The 18,728-nt window shown below is 30.9% G+C and overlaps 1 protein-coding gene and 1 long non-coding RNA gene across 2 annotated transcripts; both read right to left on the bottom strand.

The window, feature by feature from the left end:
• Positions 1-216: 216 nt before the first annotated feature.
• Positions 217-8,538, bottom strand: LOC132731135 (uncharacterized). Its single transcript, XR_009625838.1, has 3 exons — positions 7,341-8,538; positions 6,360-6,429; positions 217-632 (listed from the first exon to the last, which is right to left on the bottom strand). It is a non-coding gene; the product is annotated as an uncharacterized LOC132731135 (long non-coding RNA).
• A 6,058-nt stretch (positions 8,539-14,596) lies between these two features.
• LOC132731136 (uncharacterized) lies at positions 14,597-17,937 on the bottom strand. The gene is made up of 3 exons (XM_060717261.1): positions 17,800-17,937; positions 16,526-16,855; positions 14,597-16,244 (listed from the first exon to the last, which is right to left on the bottom strand). Exons 2-3 carry the CDS (start codon positions 16,852-16,854, stop codon positions 15,038-15,040), a joined length of 1,536 nt encoding a protein of 511 aa, XP_060573244.1. The 5' UTR covers position 16,855; positions 17,800-17,937; the 3' UTR covers positions 14,597-15,037.
• Positions 17,938-18,728: the final 791 nt, after the last annotated feature.

Raw genomic sequence — 18,728 nt, 5'->3', positions numbered from 1 at the left:
TTCAATGGTTAATTGGTTTTTACCAGAATTGTATATCACTTATGAATGAACGGACGAAAGACATTGTTCATTATGAACTTTGATTGGCATGCTAGAGATTAGAATATAAAAGTACTTGTTATTTCTTTATGATCGTGATTATTAATAGCAACGGATATACATGTAAATCGCTATTAGCGAAGAGTGTCGTATAGCTGATTGCACAGGCTAATTAGTCATACACGCTATATTCAAAAAGAATGACAAGTCAACATGTATATACATATATTAAGGTTTTTATTTCATAATGTGCACTATGGAACATGACATGATTTATGAGTATTATAGTTCAGGATACAAGCGAACTGTTCTTATGTCAAGATGATTAATATATGTAACTCTAAAACGTGTGTATTTAGATACATTATAAAATGTCCTTATGACAGGTTGTCTTTATATATACTATTCTCAAATGTCCAGGGAGAGGAGTTCAGTTTTGGTATTCAACTCGTTCACATGTGTGTTTGTATTTGTATATTAAAAGTATGTAACATCCGTGAGTTCTTTCTCCGTTATACGACAACGGTTGATTTGGCGCCTAAGACCAGCGATGTCGAAGCGACGATTTTGGACAGCGGGACACAACGAAGTACCTGAAATAGAAAATTAAAGGTGAGTGATCGTTTATATACCTGTAATTTGCTAATTTTGAAGATGTCAGATCAAGAAATAGCTACAATTTTTGAAAATTTGTCGGATAGATTCGACAATATTTCAACTGTCATAGGTACACAGGGTTTATCAGAAATAGTACAAAATTTTGATGGAAATTCTAAATATTTTAATGACTGGATAAAATCTATAGAAAAATATGCTATTTTAAAAGGTTTGGATGATAATAAAATAAAATTAGTCGCATTTCAATCAAGTAAAGGGACTGTAAGCGATTTTATATGTAGATATTTGCGTGATAATCCTCGTAATTCGTGGAAACAATTAAAAGAAGAAATAAGTACTAGATTTGGGGAAATTAAAGATTTACATCACGAATTTTATCTTTTGAGAAATTTAAAACAAGATTTGGGAGAAAGTGTTCAAATTTTTGGGGAAAAATTTATTAATTGTGCTGAAACCGCTTATGAAAATTATAAACTAGGAGATAATAGTTTAATTGAACTTCAGTTAGTAGAATTGTTTACGGATAATTTAGCGCATAATTATTTAAAACTTAAACTTATGAGAGAAAAGCCAAAAACTTTACAAGAAGCAATTACTTGCGCAATGAATGAACAGAATTTCAGAGCTAGATTTTCTGCCAGAGTAAAATTTTCTAATTCTCAAAATCATGCAAAATACAATAATTACAGAGCAAATAATTCTAATAAATATTATACAAGAAATTTTTGCGTGTACTGTAAGAGACCAGGTCACCATGTGCGTAATTGTAGATTTAGGAAAAATGAAATATATTCTGTATTTCACCGACAAAATTTTTCACGATTTAGGAAAAATAATAGCAATAATAGTTTGAAATCAAAGATTAAGTGCTGGAAATGTAATAATTTTGGTCATATTATGCGTGAATGTCGTAAACAAAATTTTTACGACAGAAACAAAATAAATTTTCAGGAAAACTAGCAAGTTCCTGTCACAAAGGGGTCATTGACAGGAACGATAAAATACCAAAATTTAGTATAGCATTAGCTGGAAGCCCTAATTCGTGTTTGATTAAAATAGAAAACTATAAATACAGATCGTTAGTAGATTCAGGTGCTGAAGTTTGTCTTCTGCATCGCAGAATATATAGAAAATTGAAGAATCCCCCTAAACTTATAAAACAGAAAATAAATTTATGTTCAGTTGACGGAAATTATTTACATATAGATGGTTATATAAATCTTAATTTTCAAATAGGGAAAACAGAAACAACTCAAAAATTCTATGTTGTTTCTAAAATGAATAGAAATATTATTTTAGGCCGTGATTGGTTAACACAAAATGGCGTTAGATTATATTTTGATTTAGGCTGCTTAAGAGTTAATAATACATATGTACCCCTCGAAGAAGATATTCATATTGCATCAATTGTTAGATTAAAACAGGATGTTATTCTGAAACCTCAAACAGTTAATGTGTGCACTGCTAAGTTAAAACAAAATCCAGGCTTGGAAAATGATAAATTATATGAATTAAAAAGTATAGAAACTGGAATGATTGCTTCTGAACCAGGTCTTATGATAACAAATTCTGTTATGAAACTTTCGGCTGATAGAAGATTTCCTATTATGATTGTCAATAATACACATAAAGCTATAAGATTGAAACGAGATTCAGTAGTTGCTAAAGTTTCAGAAGTTGAGAGCATTAACTCGGTCAGAGAGGCTCTTCAAACAACTTCCCCTCTTAACAACGATTTCGAACGTGATATTCATACACCTTCAGAGCATTTTAATATTGTTAGAGACTTATTAAGGAAAAATAAAAATATTTTCGCAAATAAAGATTCTGAATTATCACAGACAGATACTGTAACCATGAAAATACCAACAGGTAATCATCCTCCAATCAAATTAAGCCCATATCGCACACCTTTAAACAATAGAAAATTTATGAGTGACGCAATCGATGAGATGTTAGATGCTAATATTATAAGAAGAAGTCATAGCCCTTATTCATTTCCTGTTGTTATTGTCGGAAAACGTGACGGCAGTAAACGGTTTTGTGTTGATTTTAGACAATTGAATAAAATTACAAAGCCAACATCATATCCTCTCCCATTAATTGACGATATTTTAACACTACTAGGGTCTTCAAAATATTTTACAACACTAGACATGCACTCAGGGTTTTGGCAGATACCCGTGCATGAATCAGACAAGGAAAAAACGGCTTTTACGACATTCCGAGGCTTGTTCGAGTTCAACGTAACACCTTTTGGCCTAGTTTCTGCCCCTGGAGTTTTCCAAGAACTCATGTCACATGTCTTACAAGGTTTAGAGGCATTTGCTGTCAGTTATCTTGACGACATTCTAATATTTTCTAAGTCATTAAATGAACATTTATCACATATACAGACAGTATTTTCAAAGCTAAAAGAGCATAAATTAAAACTTAAACTGAAAAAGTGCAGTTTTATTCAGCAACAAACAAAGTACCTTGGTTTTATAATTGATCATGAAGGTATAAAACCAGACCCAGAAAAAGTAAAAGCTATTAGGTCACTTCCGGTACCAAAATGTGTTAAAGATGTCAGATCTTTACTTGGTGCTGCTGGTTTTTATAGAAGATTTTGCCCTAAATATTCTAAAATTGTTGAACCTCTAATCAAATCTTACAAGAAAACGTGTTTTGTTTAAATGGACAAAAGAATGTCAAGAAAGTTTTGAACAATTAAAGAAAATGTTAACACGTATTCCACTTTTAGCATTCCCAGACCCAAATAAGCCTTATATTCTATACACGGACTCCTCAGATTTAGTGGTCGGAGCATGTTTAAGTCAGAAATGTGACAAATCTGGTATTGAAAAACCTATATACTTCTTATCTCATAAATTAAGTGAATCTCAAAGAAAGTACAGTACCATAGAAAAAGAAGCATTCAGTATTCATTATGCGTTACAAAAATTAGATGTTTATTTACATAATGCAGAGTTTACTATATTTACAGACCATAAACCTTTAAAATATCTTCTAGAAGCACCTATGCAAAACAAAAGAATTCAGCTTTGGGCTTTAAATATTTCTGCCTATAACTGTAAAATTGAATATTTGCCAGGAAAATTAAATTTAATTGCCGATTTCTTTTCTAGACCTCCAGCTGATGATAAAAATGCTAACAAGTCCGATATTGAACTTTATAAGCCTGATATAAATGACAATGCCTTCGAAATAACAGTCTCAAATTCAAGTTATAATTCAAATAATAATAATGTACATGCTGTGAAAACTAATGAAAGCTATGAAGTAAATGCTTTTGATTCTACACACTTTAATGCCAAAGAAATAGCCAACAAAGAATACCAATTTCAAGAGCCAATTGTAGAAGATATTAAACAATTCGAAAAATTAAATATGGCCTCAGAGCAAGATAAAGATCAAACTATTCTTGAACTAAAAATATTACTACGTCACGGACAGCCAACTAAATCAGTGCAGAGCAAATATTTAGAAATTGACCAAGTTCTTTATTATCTGTCTAATGTAGATGATAATCCTAATCTTAGATTGTTTGTTCCGCAACACTTAATACACCTTGTCATTACTCAATATCATTTAAATAATGGTCACCCAGGAACACAAAGGTTATTTACAACAATAAAACAAAAATATTTTTGGCCAAATATGTTCAAAGAATTGTATGAATATGTTTCTAAATGTGTTGATTGTCAGTCACGTAATCTTACAAAAATAAAAGCACCTATGGGCGAAACAAGAGTACCAATGTATTCATTCCAGACCATGAGTATCGACGTTATTGGGCCCTATGAGAAAACAATGAGTGGTAACCGCTACATTATTTGTTTTATTGACCTTTACAGTGGTTATCCCGAGTGTTTTCCTACTGCTGACAAAAGTACTGATACAATTATACATTTACTTTTAGAAGAAATTTACCCTAGATACGCATGTCCATTACAAATTGTCACTGACAATGGATCAGAATTCACAAGTAATGCTTTCAAAGAAACACTTAAAGAGTTAAGAATTGATCACGTGCGTACAACTACCTATCATGCTGCCGGAAACGCGAAAAATGAACGTTCTCACCATGTCATACATGATATCTTAGCTAAAAGAATCCAGGGAAATCTCAAACAATGGGATATTCATCTTAACATGACACTAGCCGCACTTAGATTCAATGTCTCTAGGACTTCGAAGCATAGTCCATTTTATTTGTTATATAACCGTGATGCAATTCTCCCGGTCGACCTGTTGCTACAACCAAGGCAGCGCTATCATGGCGAAGAGTATCACAAAATTGCATTACAAGAACAACATAATACTTTTCTATCTGTTTATAAGAACCTTAAAAAAGCAAAACGAGAACAAGCTAGCTATGCAGATAAGACCGCAAAAGATATCAAATTTGAAATAGGCGATCCCGTATTTTATAAGAATTTTCGTAAGAGAAGCAAACTAGATGTGAATTGGAAGCCATTTTATAGAATTATGGAGAAAAGGTCACCATTAACTTATATAATAAAAAATCAATTTGACAATTCAACAGTTAAAGTCCATGCAGAACAAATTAGGCTTGCAAATATTAATGACTGGTCAATACCAAAAGCAGATGATACTGGCCGACCAAAAAGAAATGCCACATTTGTAGTTACACCTGAAAATAGCGATACTGATGATGCTTCAGAAATACCAGAATCAGTATTACCCCAAGTTGCTAAGAATGTAAGAAAAGAAAGGTCAAATTCTGATAGTGAAGATGATATTCCATTAGCTGAATTACAGAAACATCTTCGACAACAACAACAAATTTCAAATAATGACAATACTCAAAGTAATGCACATTCAGAAGAAATGCAATCGCAGACTGATTCAGAATTATCAGACTCAAATTCCATACAAGTAAATAGCAATCCTCAGTCACAAGCAGCATATAATGCTATTCAGTCAGATTCAATGGCTGATGATAATGATTCGGATAATGAAATGTTTATAAACTCTATTTCTAGTAAAAAGAAAAGTATTGTAAAACCTCGATATAAAGTATCTGGTAAGGTAAACACAAAGTTACAAAGTAAAGATAAAGGGTCGAAATCAAGTTTTAAAATGATTTTACAAGGATTAGCTGAATTGTTATAGAACGTTATATTCCGTGTTACATGCTATACTAATTTTCAGTAAATTGACCTCAGGCATTGTAAATAGTAATTATGGAAAGAAGAAAATATATATGTTAAAAGAAAACAATATAAAACAAAACAGAAAATAACATTATTTAACCATATATTTTTATATTTTTGGTGGTTGTATTCATTTACATTAATTTTCAAGTTGTTTTTATTAGAACTATATATCTTAGATTTTTTTTATTATTGCTTGAAATGATCGTTATTCGCTATATGTTTATCAATAGATCGGTTAATTAAAATGCATTTCAAAGTAAATGACAGCACTTAATCATGAGTTTCAAATTGATTATTTACTTTATTTCATATTAGAATAACACGTGTATACATACATGTTTCAACTGTCAACGCACAATCATTAAATAAAGATTAAATTGGGATAAGTCTTATTGTCAAAAAAAAAAACTAAAGTTAATAGCTTAGTTAAAAACTAACAAAATATGTCTAAAAAAAATTCAATATGAAAAGTAAAATGTTTTTAAATATCAAGTATTACATAAATAAGATACTTACACTAGAGAACATCTTTCATTGGAATTCTTATCCTATGCATTTTATGACAGTTGTCTTGTTGTTCAAATATCTGAAAAAATCAAAATTATGTTTATTGTATATAATATCTATTAACCGATCTGACAACGGACGAAAATGCAAAATATTGGTCTAACGATCACTTGTCGTCCAGCCAAGACAGAGAGGTGCGAGCGAATTCGCCGGTACAGTAAAACACCGCCTGACTAGAAATATTACAGTCAGCCTCTACGATGCAAAACCATGCAGATATAACCATAAACACCTTCTTCGATGTAAAACCATGCAAATATAACCATAAACACCTTCTTCGATGTAAAAACCATACAGATATAATCATAAACACCTTCTTCGATGTAAAATTGTATGAAATAAACGTCTACGATGTTTCAAATACATAACTATGCTGTTACAGCCGTCAACAACAAAAACAACAACAACAAAATTGTGGAATCAAATAAACTTTTGTTCCTGTCTTCAACCAGAGAAGCCGAAAACTTCCGTTTATCAATAGAATGTGTTTTTCTATGTGTTATATAAACTTAAAAACAAAAACCCAGAGAAATACTGATGACAACTTCTTATCAAAATAATTATTTGTGCGCGACAGAGATATCCAAAATAAATATCACATAAACATTTTCGAGAATTGTGCAACAGCAAACTGTTAATTTTATTATCTTTTACTCAAAAACATTGCTACATAAATGAAGAATTATAGATCTATCATTACTTTGTTGTATTGTTCAATACAAGACATTCTTTTTACAACGACGAAACAAGAACAGCGTTTACAGATGTGCCAATAAATATTCGAATATAACTTTATCAACTTGTGTATAAAGTCCACGTTTACACATATCAAATACATATATACAAATTTAAAAGAATCTTCAAGAACATCAAACATTTATGAACAATTATGAGTGTCGATTTAAAATTATACTTGAAAAAGCTACATACCAACGATTTGAAATTCCCGAAACGTTACGAAGACCAAGCCATACTGATGTCAGCAAGTACCTGTTACAAAAAATATACGTGTCACAGGAAGTGTTCAATGCGCATGCACAATACACATTTTACAGGAAATGAAACACCTGGACATTTTATCAATTATCAATTGTTTATAATATTTTTTTAAACTTGTTCGTATATAAATATCTTTTTTACTCTTATCATACATATAATTCTGTTAAATTTTATACCTTAAAGTTTTTTCTAATTAATATTCTTAAAATAATTTGTTCTTTGAAAATTGTTAACTTATTTGTTTGTTTTTTATGTTTTCTTGATCTCTAGAAATTAACTTTTTTTTTCTTTTTTTATGATGAAATAAAGGAAATTTAATATTTATTGAAAAACTTATAAAGCTATAATATTTACCTTATGTCACTTTAACATATTATTTTTGTATTTTTTTCCATAAAGATTAATCGAACATTTAACAATAATTATTATTTTACTTATTCTAAACTTTTAAAACTAATATCAAAAGTAAACTTACCTGTGCTACATTGTATCTATCCAAATTTTTCTATTAAAATGAATTCAAACATGAAAAGGTTACACACGATATTCAATTGACCAATCAGAGATGATATGACCTGAGGTGATTTTTTCTTTTCAAAATAAGATAACATCTCTGACCGGACATCTCTGACCGGATATTACCTTAAGGGTAAAACAGATGTCAAGTTGATTTTAGATTTTAGATTTTTTTTTAATTTGTTAGAACGAGTTTGAAATGTTTGATATTAAATAATACCTTGTTTAATACTTTTTTTTTTAAATATTTTTTTATGTAAGAAAAGGAGGATATTTGTCGTATAGCTGATTGCACAGGCTAATTAGTCATACACGCTATATTCAAAAAGAATGACAAGTCAACATGTATATACATATATTAAGGTTTTTATTTCATAATGTGCACTATGGAACATGACATGATTTATGAGTATTATAGTTCAGGATACAAGCGAACTGATCTTATGTCAAGATGATTAATATATGTAACTCTAAAACGTGTGTATTTAGATACATTATAAAATGTCCTTATGACAGGTTGTCTTTATATATACTATTCTCAAATGTGAGAGGGGAGTTCAGCTTTGGTATTCCACTCGTTCACTTGTGTGTTTGTATTTGTATATTAAAAGTATGTAACATCCGTGAGTTCTTTCTCCGTTATACGACAAGAGCCCCTCTTAAGGTATCTGTTTACACTTAGTAAAAATATGATACTGGTTATATTACCATGTTGATCATGTTGAGCATAATTGTTTATTATACAATAATTGTAATATCTATTTTAATTAAAAAAAATACAGATTTTATGAATATTGTTTTCTTTTCTTTTCTTTTTTTTGTGTGTTTTATGTGCTATTTTAATACTGACTTTTTACGTTTACTAATCCCTTATTATTAAAATTGTAAAATATATTTTAAGAATTCAATTATTGTACATGTTTATTGTTTTTATCTCATATAGATAAAATGAAACATGCTATTGTTGTTGTTGTTGTTTTTTCGAATTGTATGTTTATGTATAAACAATAATCAATAAATTTGAGAATTGATCTGTGTTTATTAATTAGTGTAACCAAACTAAGTGACAAACATTAATTTTGGAGAAAAAGCTTATTTATCTGTAAAAAATCTGTTCTGTACTGTAACGATGTCATATATCAACTCCAAAACCGGGAGAGACAGGACAATTAACGTGTGATACTATTCGCCGGTCACTAGTAAATCCTGGTCAAAATAGACCGGGAATTACCGATAGGAGTACATTCCTCTATAAATAGATTGTTATTTTTAGGTCATCAACTCATCATTCTATTTACATCTTTCGGATTCATGTACAACAATAACATACCATAATAACCCACTGCGTACTACAAAATGATAAATAAGAAACCCCCGAAGAGCGCGATTTATTGACGGAAAAGGTTTATTTCATTTGAAAATGTTTGCATTGCGAAATGTTCCAGTTCGCTGTTCATTGAACATATCGCAACATTTCATTTTTAATTAATAATCAAGCACCTTCATTACGATCGGAATGATCGGCTTTTATTATGACCGACTAAAAGGCTCGAGAAGTTGCTGTCGCCCTTTCACAAAATCTGATTTAATTCCATAAAAGGCGCCGCGCTTCGGCGCGGACGCCAATAAATATATTTTTGGACTTTCACAATGTTAAGGCCATATCTATTTATAGCTTTAAGTTTCATGTACAGCACAAAATACATACAAGTAAAATGGTTTCCTGCGGTGAACATTTTAATGATATATATAAAGATATGTCTTTTAACTATTTTCAACATTATTGGGGGGGGGGGGGGATGAATAGGATAAAGTTGAATAAACGATCACCATAGAAGAAGGTCTTTGGAAACTGGTAACCGTTGAAGACCTGAGAAGGTCGAGCATAAAACAATTATTTCTTTTTAAGAAAAATGATTAAATAGGCCTTCATTTTATGAATAATTCCGAGCAAAAAATAAATAAATTAAACACACAAGTTTACGCAGAAAATATCTCTACCTATTATAGCTGATGCCACTACGAATATTTTAATTTTGTAGATTTTCAGTATAACAATTTATTGTTTGTAAAGTTTGAGATAGATATTAAAGAAACATTGATAATTTTCAAACATATCATTAAAGTTTTTTTCAAACTCTAACGGTAAAATAATTATAGAAAATTAGAAATAAACACCGATAAACACTTTCAGAACTAGCAGACAACTGGTTATTCATATCAGTAGAATTTCGAGTAAAGATAACGGATTGCGTATCTCACTGTATAAATCGTATGTAAAATGGTCTGACATAAGGTAGGTTTGACAGTTGTTTAAAATACTTTGAAGTCCAAAGATGTGTTGAATTTTATACAGTGACGAAGCTAAGATCCAAAGCTTTCTATTGGTGTATTACATTTTAAAATCGGACATTTAATCACAACAAACTAGCGGTTTAAAAACAGCTTGTTTTGTATTGTTTTAGCATAAGCGATAAGATAAGGGAAGCAACTCGCATTTTTTTCACTCGATATACCTCGGTTATTTACGTAGATCATATTGAAAGTGTTTACAGGTAAATCCGTAACCTACCGGCAAACGGTATTTAGCTAGGTTTTCGAAAAGGTCAATTAACCAATCATGTACGGTTTACAGATCACATGCTCCTCCATGTACCGAAAACAGGTCACGTGCTCCTCCATGCCTCAAAAATTAAACGCGTACCAATACCCTGCGGTCTCCAGATCGCAGAAAATAACCCACCATTTTCTATAAAATAATTAGTAATTTCCTGTAGAAGATACAAATGTAAGAAATAAATTACCCAGTTTAAGTTTATTTTTTGTTTTCTCTTTTATACCGCTCTTATACGTGAAATTTGTTCCAGTTCTCAGTCATAAATATGACATGCAGGGGAAACCAATATATGACTTAACGTAATAGAAATCGAAAGAAATTCTTGTTTCCGAATTTATTTTTCGAAGAGATTAATTGATAAAAATCGGATCCCATGGACAAAAAAAATAAACACAAATAGCTCCTCGCCTGTGTGCGCGGAGCAATTATAGTTTGTCCAGATAAGTCATTGTTTTACTTGAAATGAACAACTCTTGCAATAAAACTTCTTGTTAAAAAGTAAGTTACTAAAGCACAATTTAATATATTATATGCTTGCCTCTTTTGTTTTGTTTTCGATAATGTCCTCATAAAAAACACCTATTTCTGTTTTCTCAAATCTCCACCTCGACCACGATAAATAACATAATATCTAGATAAATTTATTCCCTTGCTGATGCCTGAAATTGTTCCCGATCGCATTTTCATGAATATGACATGCTGCAAATCACCGAAGGGGAAACCAATATATGACTTACCTAATAGAAAATAGGAAAGATTTCTTCGTTCCGAATTTATAATTAGCTGTAAATCGAATGGGTTAATTGATAAAAATCGGGTCCATGGACAAAAAAAAGTAACACAAATAATAATAATTTTTGATCTCGATGATCAGTCACCAGCATGTTCTATTTGTATAAAGTTTAATTCTTCAAATTTTAAACCACTTGTACATTTTATATGTGTGTCTGGATGACTTTGAATGTGATCTGGTCACCTGCTTCTGTATCAAAGAAATTATTACTTTTTCTAACAATGGCATTTAAAACCGTCTTTGAACATGTTTTGCGTCAATGTTAAATGGATAAATAGATAACGTTTTGGACTGTAAGTTTCCTTATTTACAAGCTGAGCTTAACACAATGTTCAGCTGGATATGGCCGATGATTTTTTCGTGAGTTGGGATGGGACAGTAAATGTCATGTTAATGTTGTTGGTTTTTTATAATGCCATACGATATACCAAAAAAGATATGATAGAGTTTTAGTATCATTCAACGAACTATTGTTAGTTTCGTCAATGCTAAAATCACCTGGAAATGACTATCCAATTGATTTGATTCATTGCTACAACTTTCAGTCAGTTTCTATAGTGTCCTGTTTGAGGCAGTTAAAATATCCCTGTTACGATTTAAGATTGTCTAAATCTCTTGTTTACGCTCGACTATTCGAAGAGTAGAAGAGCTATTGTAAATATGAATTTTGACAGAACTATGGCCCTTTGAACTTAAAATGATACATTATTCAGGCTCTTGTTATACTATCAAGCATTGAGAACATTCGAGCGCACTGGCTCTTGTTAATAGATAAGTAGCGAGATTTAACATTCTCTTTCGAAGAACTTTCACTATAGGCACTGGTACTTTCAATAGATTAAAGTTCAGGCAAAAAACATGCGAAAATTAAGCTTAATCATCGCCAAGATTTTTACATTTTGATTTGCACGAGGATTAAAGTATGAGAAAGTATAAGCATGAGACAAATTTAATGGCGCGAAATGTTTCTTGCGAGCATGTAAAATCTTGCAACTTTATCTATAAAAGTACAGAAAGGCGGGGCATGACTATAGAAATGAAATATAACATACCAAGAAGGGTCCTTTAACTTGCCCTAGCAGGACACTCTACATTTCAACTGTAGTAAACCCACTAGGAACATAACGGTTATTTAAAAGTGTCTTCTTATTCGGGGGTATAGTCGTATAAAGATTGCTTACTCGACAACATAAAAAGGCAGGCTAAATGATAGATCCATGCGAACCTTCTGAAAGCGCATGCGTGAAATGGAAGGTTTTATAATGTGGAAATATCAACTTAATTGCAAGAATTTTATTATTACATTAAGATATTTTACATAGATGTTTTTTTTTTATTTATTTTTAAAATCGAAACGACGATGCCTGAAGTGGTACAGAAATATTACGGTTTCCAAAATATAATAAAGGTACAATTACAACTTCTTCTCATGCATGAAGTGTCAAAATCAGAACTTGTGAAATACTGTAGATTGGGATATTTTCTCGTCACTAGCATTTCGCAAAAACTTGCCTATTTGACTTTTTCGCGAATTCATTAAGTCCGAATGTTGCGTACGTACATACAGACAGACAGACAGACACACACACACACGCACGCACACACACACACACACACACCAACACACACGCACGAACACACACACACACACACACACCCACCCACACACACACACACACACACACACACACACACACACACACACACACACACATTTTATTCAACATATAGTCATACGATTCAGATAACATATAATCAGTACTTCATAATTCATAGGCTGAACACTTTTTACTTTTGATATTTCATACGTTAATTGTCATTCTTTTCATTGGAAAATGGTATGGTTTCATTCATTACAAAAATTGTTATTCTTTTGGATACTTACGAGTAGGTAAAAGTTTTTTTCTTGTAATTTAGAAAATGGCAACTAAGTCTATAGCATGTAAGTTACATTGCTGAATTTTACCAAATGTATATAAAATTAATGTTTTCTTTTCGTGTCTGTATTAACGAAGATGAAAAATCGCAATCTACAGTAATGTTCCAACATTTCGAACAAAATTACTTAACAATCAATTTTAACATCATGATTATTAAAATTTCCTTACATTTATCACAAAAACAATCAATCAGCATATGCACTTGTGAAATTTGAAACATGTTCATTTACAGCAGCATGCCTCCAGATGAGCCAAAGTATGTAAATAAAATCAAACTTGAGAAAAATGTACCTAATATTTTAAAAAAAGGTAAAAAGATTCAAGTAAAAATGTATATGTTTTGTGCGATTAATGACTAATTTTTCAGTTTTATTACAATATTTCTAAGTCTGCGTTACTAACGCAGTAAGGGTAATTTTGTTTGTATATTGTAACCTGTTTTTAGTAATTAACGAGGGTTGCAGGTGCCATTGATAATGTGTAAATTGCTTCCTTTAAGTTACTTGACAATATTATGCTTTCAAAATTGTCAAGAAAATATCATGAATTTGGAGGCATGCTGCTTTAAAGCCTAGAACGTTTAAGAAAAATAAATGTTCGTTTTGCATCAGCTTGAAATATTTCGCAAAACCTATCCATTACTGAGTCCTAATATCTTAATTTTATTGAAACAAATCACATAATTTTAACAAGATTTGTATCATATAATATTTAATTGACAAGCATTCTATCTTGTTTATAGAAGAATAATATATTGATGATTCAAAGAATATTCTATAAACGGTTTAGAAATATTCTATTTATATGAATACTCGTATTTTCTATTTTCTAAACAGCTTTTAGTACTAATGCATGTGCATCAAAATAATAAAACAATGTTGCATGTAAATAGCATCTTAAATAATTCACACGAGTTATTCATTTGTTTGAAAACATCAATATAAGCAAACACTAAACAGCATTGATACTTATTTAGTTTGCATCTATAGCCAGTCAATTAAGAAGATTTATTGCTTAAGACTGCAAAACATCAATCCAGCAGACATTACTTTTAAGGAAATTTACCGGTTAGAGATTGAACGTTTCGCGATCTATGTCGTGTAGTACGGACGGAAAATGCAGAACTAACTTTTACATTTCAATCCTACAGTGTACAACTACTCTGGTCAATTCCGAATTCGCGACTGGACTTTAAGACCAGTATATACACATATATATATATATATATATATATATATATATATATATATATATATATATATATATATATATATATATATATATATATATATATATATATATATATATATATATATATATATATATGACAACTACCCACATAAAAATGTCAACAAATTGTGTTACAAAATTAGTTATAATGAATTATAAATAGAAACTATTACATCATATCCAACACCAGTATATCTGAGGGTGATTCGCATATCGTCAAATAACATATATAAATCATGTCATGTTTAATGTTCCCATTATGAAATAAAAAAATGTATCTGCTCAAAACTGTGTACGTCATTCATTTGAATTATATAAAATATGTATGACTTATTAACCTTAAAGTGCACAATACAACATCTATCTTTAACATGCTAATTCAATTACAAATAATGTGTCTCTGCTGTTACATCCAACAACTAACATATTTCTTTTCCCATCGAAGCTCATGCTTGTTGGTGATAACAAGCCAGAGTCTTTCCCAGTTAGTTCTCCGAGACAATTACCATCACTATCGAACATAACGATGTTGTTAGATTGATATCCCACATAGGAATACCGTTCCATCATCAGCTACACATACTCCTCGAGTACGCATCAATCTACTGTCTCTCAGCTCTCTAATGACCGTACCATCCTTGTTGAGGCAAACAGCTCCATCATAGTTATCTGGTACGATCACTGTTTCGGGAGTGGAAGTCATCTGCCCAACATCGGATTTAAATAAAGACTTCCCGTTTTGATTGTTGAAGATAGATTTAACAAGATTAGATGAAGTACTGTATACGTTAACACCACTTGAGGCTGATGACCATAGATCACCACAAAACATTGTTAATCCAAACAGATAACCGTGTATTATATTTATAGTCCTGCCTTTGGACAGATATGAGCCAACGGTAAAGAGTTGTATTCTATTGGTGTCTAATTTCACAGCCACTTCACTGTTACTAACACAACATATACCTGTAGGCCTAGCAACAGAATCATAGTCGTTTCTACTAGCAACAAAATCATAGACGTTTTCTATACTATCATTAGTGTTGAGCTTTTTGACTTTGAAATTGCTACTATCAATCAGAAGGACCGTACCATCAGAAAGTCTGCAGCTATCAGATATGCAATGTTTCATTTGGTAACTACTTAGCTTCAGATTGATCTCTTTTGTTGATTTTATTTTGTACTGCTTCTTTTTCAATTTCTGCTCACCGATAATTCCGGCTGTTACATTACCTAAAGACTTTACTCTTGCGAATATGTCTGTTAAATCTCTATTTACAATAAAATCAATAAATTTTGTTCCTTCTGTCGCACCTTCTGTAATAGAAGTGTTTACATCTTGGACAGTCTTCTTCATCAATTTCATCAGCACAAATTGCTGCTCTAAGTTCAGACTGTCAATCATTTGCAGTTGTTCCGTAGTTTGTTTCAAGACTTCAGCTGTTCGAACTGATACACTGAGTTCCTCTTTCAGTGTAGAATATTTATCATTTAAACATTTTGCTGTCTCTCTTTTCAAATTTCTAATATGTTCTATAAGTTTTGTCTCTGTATCATTTAGTTTCCCTTCAATAGCTTCTTTCTGTTTGTCTAATTCAGTAAGATTTTGTTTCTGTTTTACTGTCAGGGCCTTGACAGTGTCATGTGCATTCTTTGTCTCATCTAATAGGGCTTGAATCTCCGCTTGGGTTGCGCTTTGTTTGAACACATCTTCAATCTTGTTTACTCCATCACAAGACCTACAATATATGATGATGTAGGAGGTTATTTATGATTAAAAAATATAACTAATACACATCAAATATATATCTTAGCTGGGCTCGATATTTTTCACTACAGCAATTGAAACATAATCAGCTAAAATTACATATTACATTTGATCCAACTCACAGGTCTAAAATTGATGGCTAAATTTCATGATATTATATGTGCATGTAATAGAAACAAAATAAGCCAAATCAAACCTGTTCTCACAAACAAGACAACATGGAATGTTTAATATGTTTACTATAACCATTACCTATGTTCTGTTGCAATGCACATCGCACAATAGACCATATCATGTGTTTTGCAGTACATTTCAATGTCTCGGTCAGCGTGGTACTGACATTTAGTCTTAGCAACATGTAAGCCTCGATTGGCATCATTTCTATCCAGCAGTTTATGTTGCTGTGAAGCCTTGAGTCGGCCATGGTATCTTGTACATGTCTTACACAAATACTCGTGACACTCGGGACAATACTTGTCAGCCTCTTCTCTAATATTTTCTTTGCTGCAAGGTGTACACGTGAATTCAAAATCTGCATCAGAACCGTCTTTTAACGATTGAAAATTGCTCCTTTCTGCCATTCTGAAATATAAATTATCTTTTATCTATTCTACGTCTTTATCTTTCTTGAAAGCTGAACTGTACAATATTTTGTTGTTTATCGATCTAAATTAAATATTGAGATTCTTTACAATATATAACAGCATTTTAATGATATAGAAAACATAATTCATTTATATGATAATAAGAAGATTAAAGATAAATGCTTACCTTTGCCTTCTTTCGTATCAATATTTATGTTATCATTATATGAAATCACCTGATCGTGATACGGTGTAAAGGGTAATGGGACACTAAATTATTTAATTTCGCTAATATTCCCCATATAAATAACCCACAAAAGCAGCAAGCATACATTTTTTTGTTCTTTTAAAGGCCTCAAAGATTACATAGCATAATGCCGGATAACAGTTACATAGAATAAATTCTGATAATGTCTCATTGACTGTTGTGTATAAAACTGCTAAACATACTGAGAAGAGACTTTATTCTATTTCTCTATTTCAAAATAAAGATTTTATGTTAACGTTAAAAATCAAATCTACAGAAACGAAAATATGATATATCACACTCCGATATTTGGGTGCATAATTATATAAAGTTTATTTACTACGCAAAAAATAATGTTCTCATTTAAGATGAACATTTCACAGGAACTTGAAATTCTATCAATATTAACAATAATATCCAAAACATACCCCCTTACTATTCTTTTTATACTATATAGGGGATATTTCTAGGATATAGTATCGTTAATATTGACAGAATGTCAAGTTCCTGTGGTACAATAGTAATTGATCTACTGTAGAGAACAAATAAACCAAGGTTAATTATGAAATAAACAGATCAGAATTTGTCTATATATTTACAATATCACACTAAAGTACCGTCTGCTTTGGTATGTTTATTCAGTTTGGAGTATAACATATAAAACATGAAAAAAATCTACAAAAATAAATACAAACCTTCTAGTTTCGATTTCACTAAAATTCGTGAAACGCCCTCAAGTATTAGAAAAGTCAAACGCAACTAAATTGTTTCCTTCCTTATTTTTTTGTAAAAACGACTTGGATAAATGATGGGATTTGAGATTCATTTTAGGAAATAAAATATCCTACAATATTAACTAGATTTGTTATAAGGTGAATTTGAAATGTTTATATTATATAATCAAACGAAAAGTCGGCGCGCCGCAGATGGGACTCAAACCAAAATTGTATTTTTTTTACAATTACAACAAAACTTAAAATATGTAAACAATAAATAATATTGCTTTTCTTGTTCATGAAATTATTAAAAGCATATATAAAAAGAGGAAAGGAGAAGCATGTCATAGATAACAAAGTGTGTTGTAGACACAGCTAAAATATAATATGCAAAACTGCTTTGATTATAATGTGTATTTTTGGGCATTTATTCAAAACAATAAAAATACTGTTGCTTTTTTTGTGAATCTGAATGTATATGTGTGTATATTAAATTTAATGAAAGTTATTACTTCACTACGCCCTCAGCTCAATGTCGCACACAATAAATTCACAATAAATTCCATAAAAATTGATATATGATACATAAAAAATATCTAAGCCATTATGAATGCAACTTCTAATAACTTGCACATCAACATTCAATGTTTCATTATAAGATTACAATTGAAAAAAATAAAACACATGAAAATTACAAAGGGCAATAACTCAAAAAATCTGTCAAAGAGCGTTATGGTTTTTGGGTACGGCGTTCTCTGAAATGAAACCTGTCTATATATTAAATTTCAAGGTCAGACTTCCTATACCTTTTGAGTTATGACCCAGACAAAAAATAAGTATGAAAGTTAACAATAGACATTTTTTTTCTAAAACTTGATATTAAACACTGCACTTCTCACCAATGTACC

This window comes from Ruditapes philippinarum, unplaced genomic scaffold, assembly GCF_026571515.1.
Source record: "Ruditapes philippinarum isolate M1 unplaced genomic scaffold, ASM2657151v2 ctg10863_1_1_1_1, whole genome shotgun sequence".
Classification (NCBI taxonomy): Eukaryota; Metazoa; Mollusca; class Bivalvia; order Venerida; family Veneridae; genus Ruditapes; species Ruditapes philippinarum.
The sequence above is the reverse complement of the archived record's forward strand: the minus strand, read 5'-3'. Positions and strand labels throughout refer to the sequence as shown.

Bases quoted from the DNA above. Each gene is read 5' to 3' on its own strand.
- LOC132731136 (XM_060717261.1), bottom strand. From the start codon at position 16,854: ATGGCAGAAAGGAGCAATTTTCAATCGTTAAAAGACGGTTCTGATGCA. The intron at 16,245-16,525 runs GTAATGGTTATA...CATATATTGTAG, and splicing joins TGCATTGCAACAGAACATAG to GTCTTGTGATGGAGTAAACA.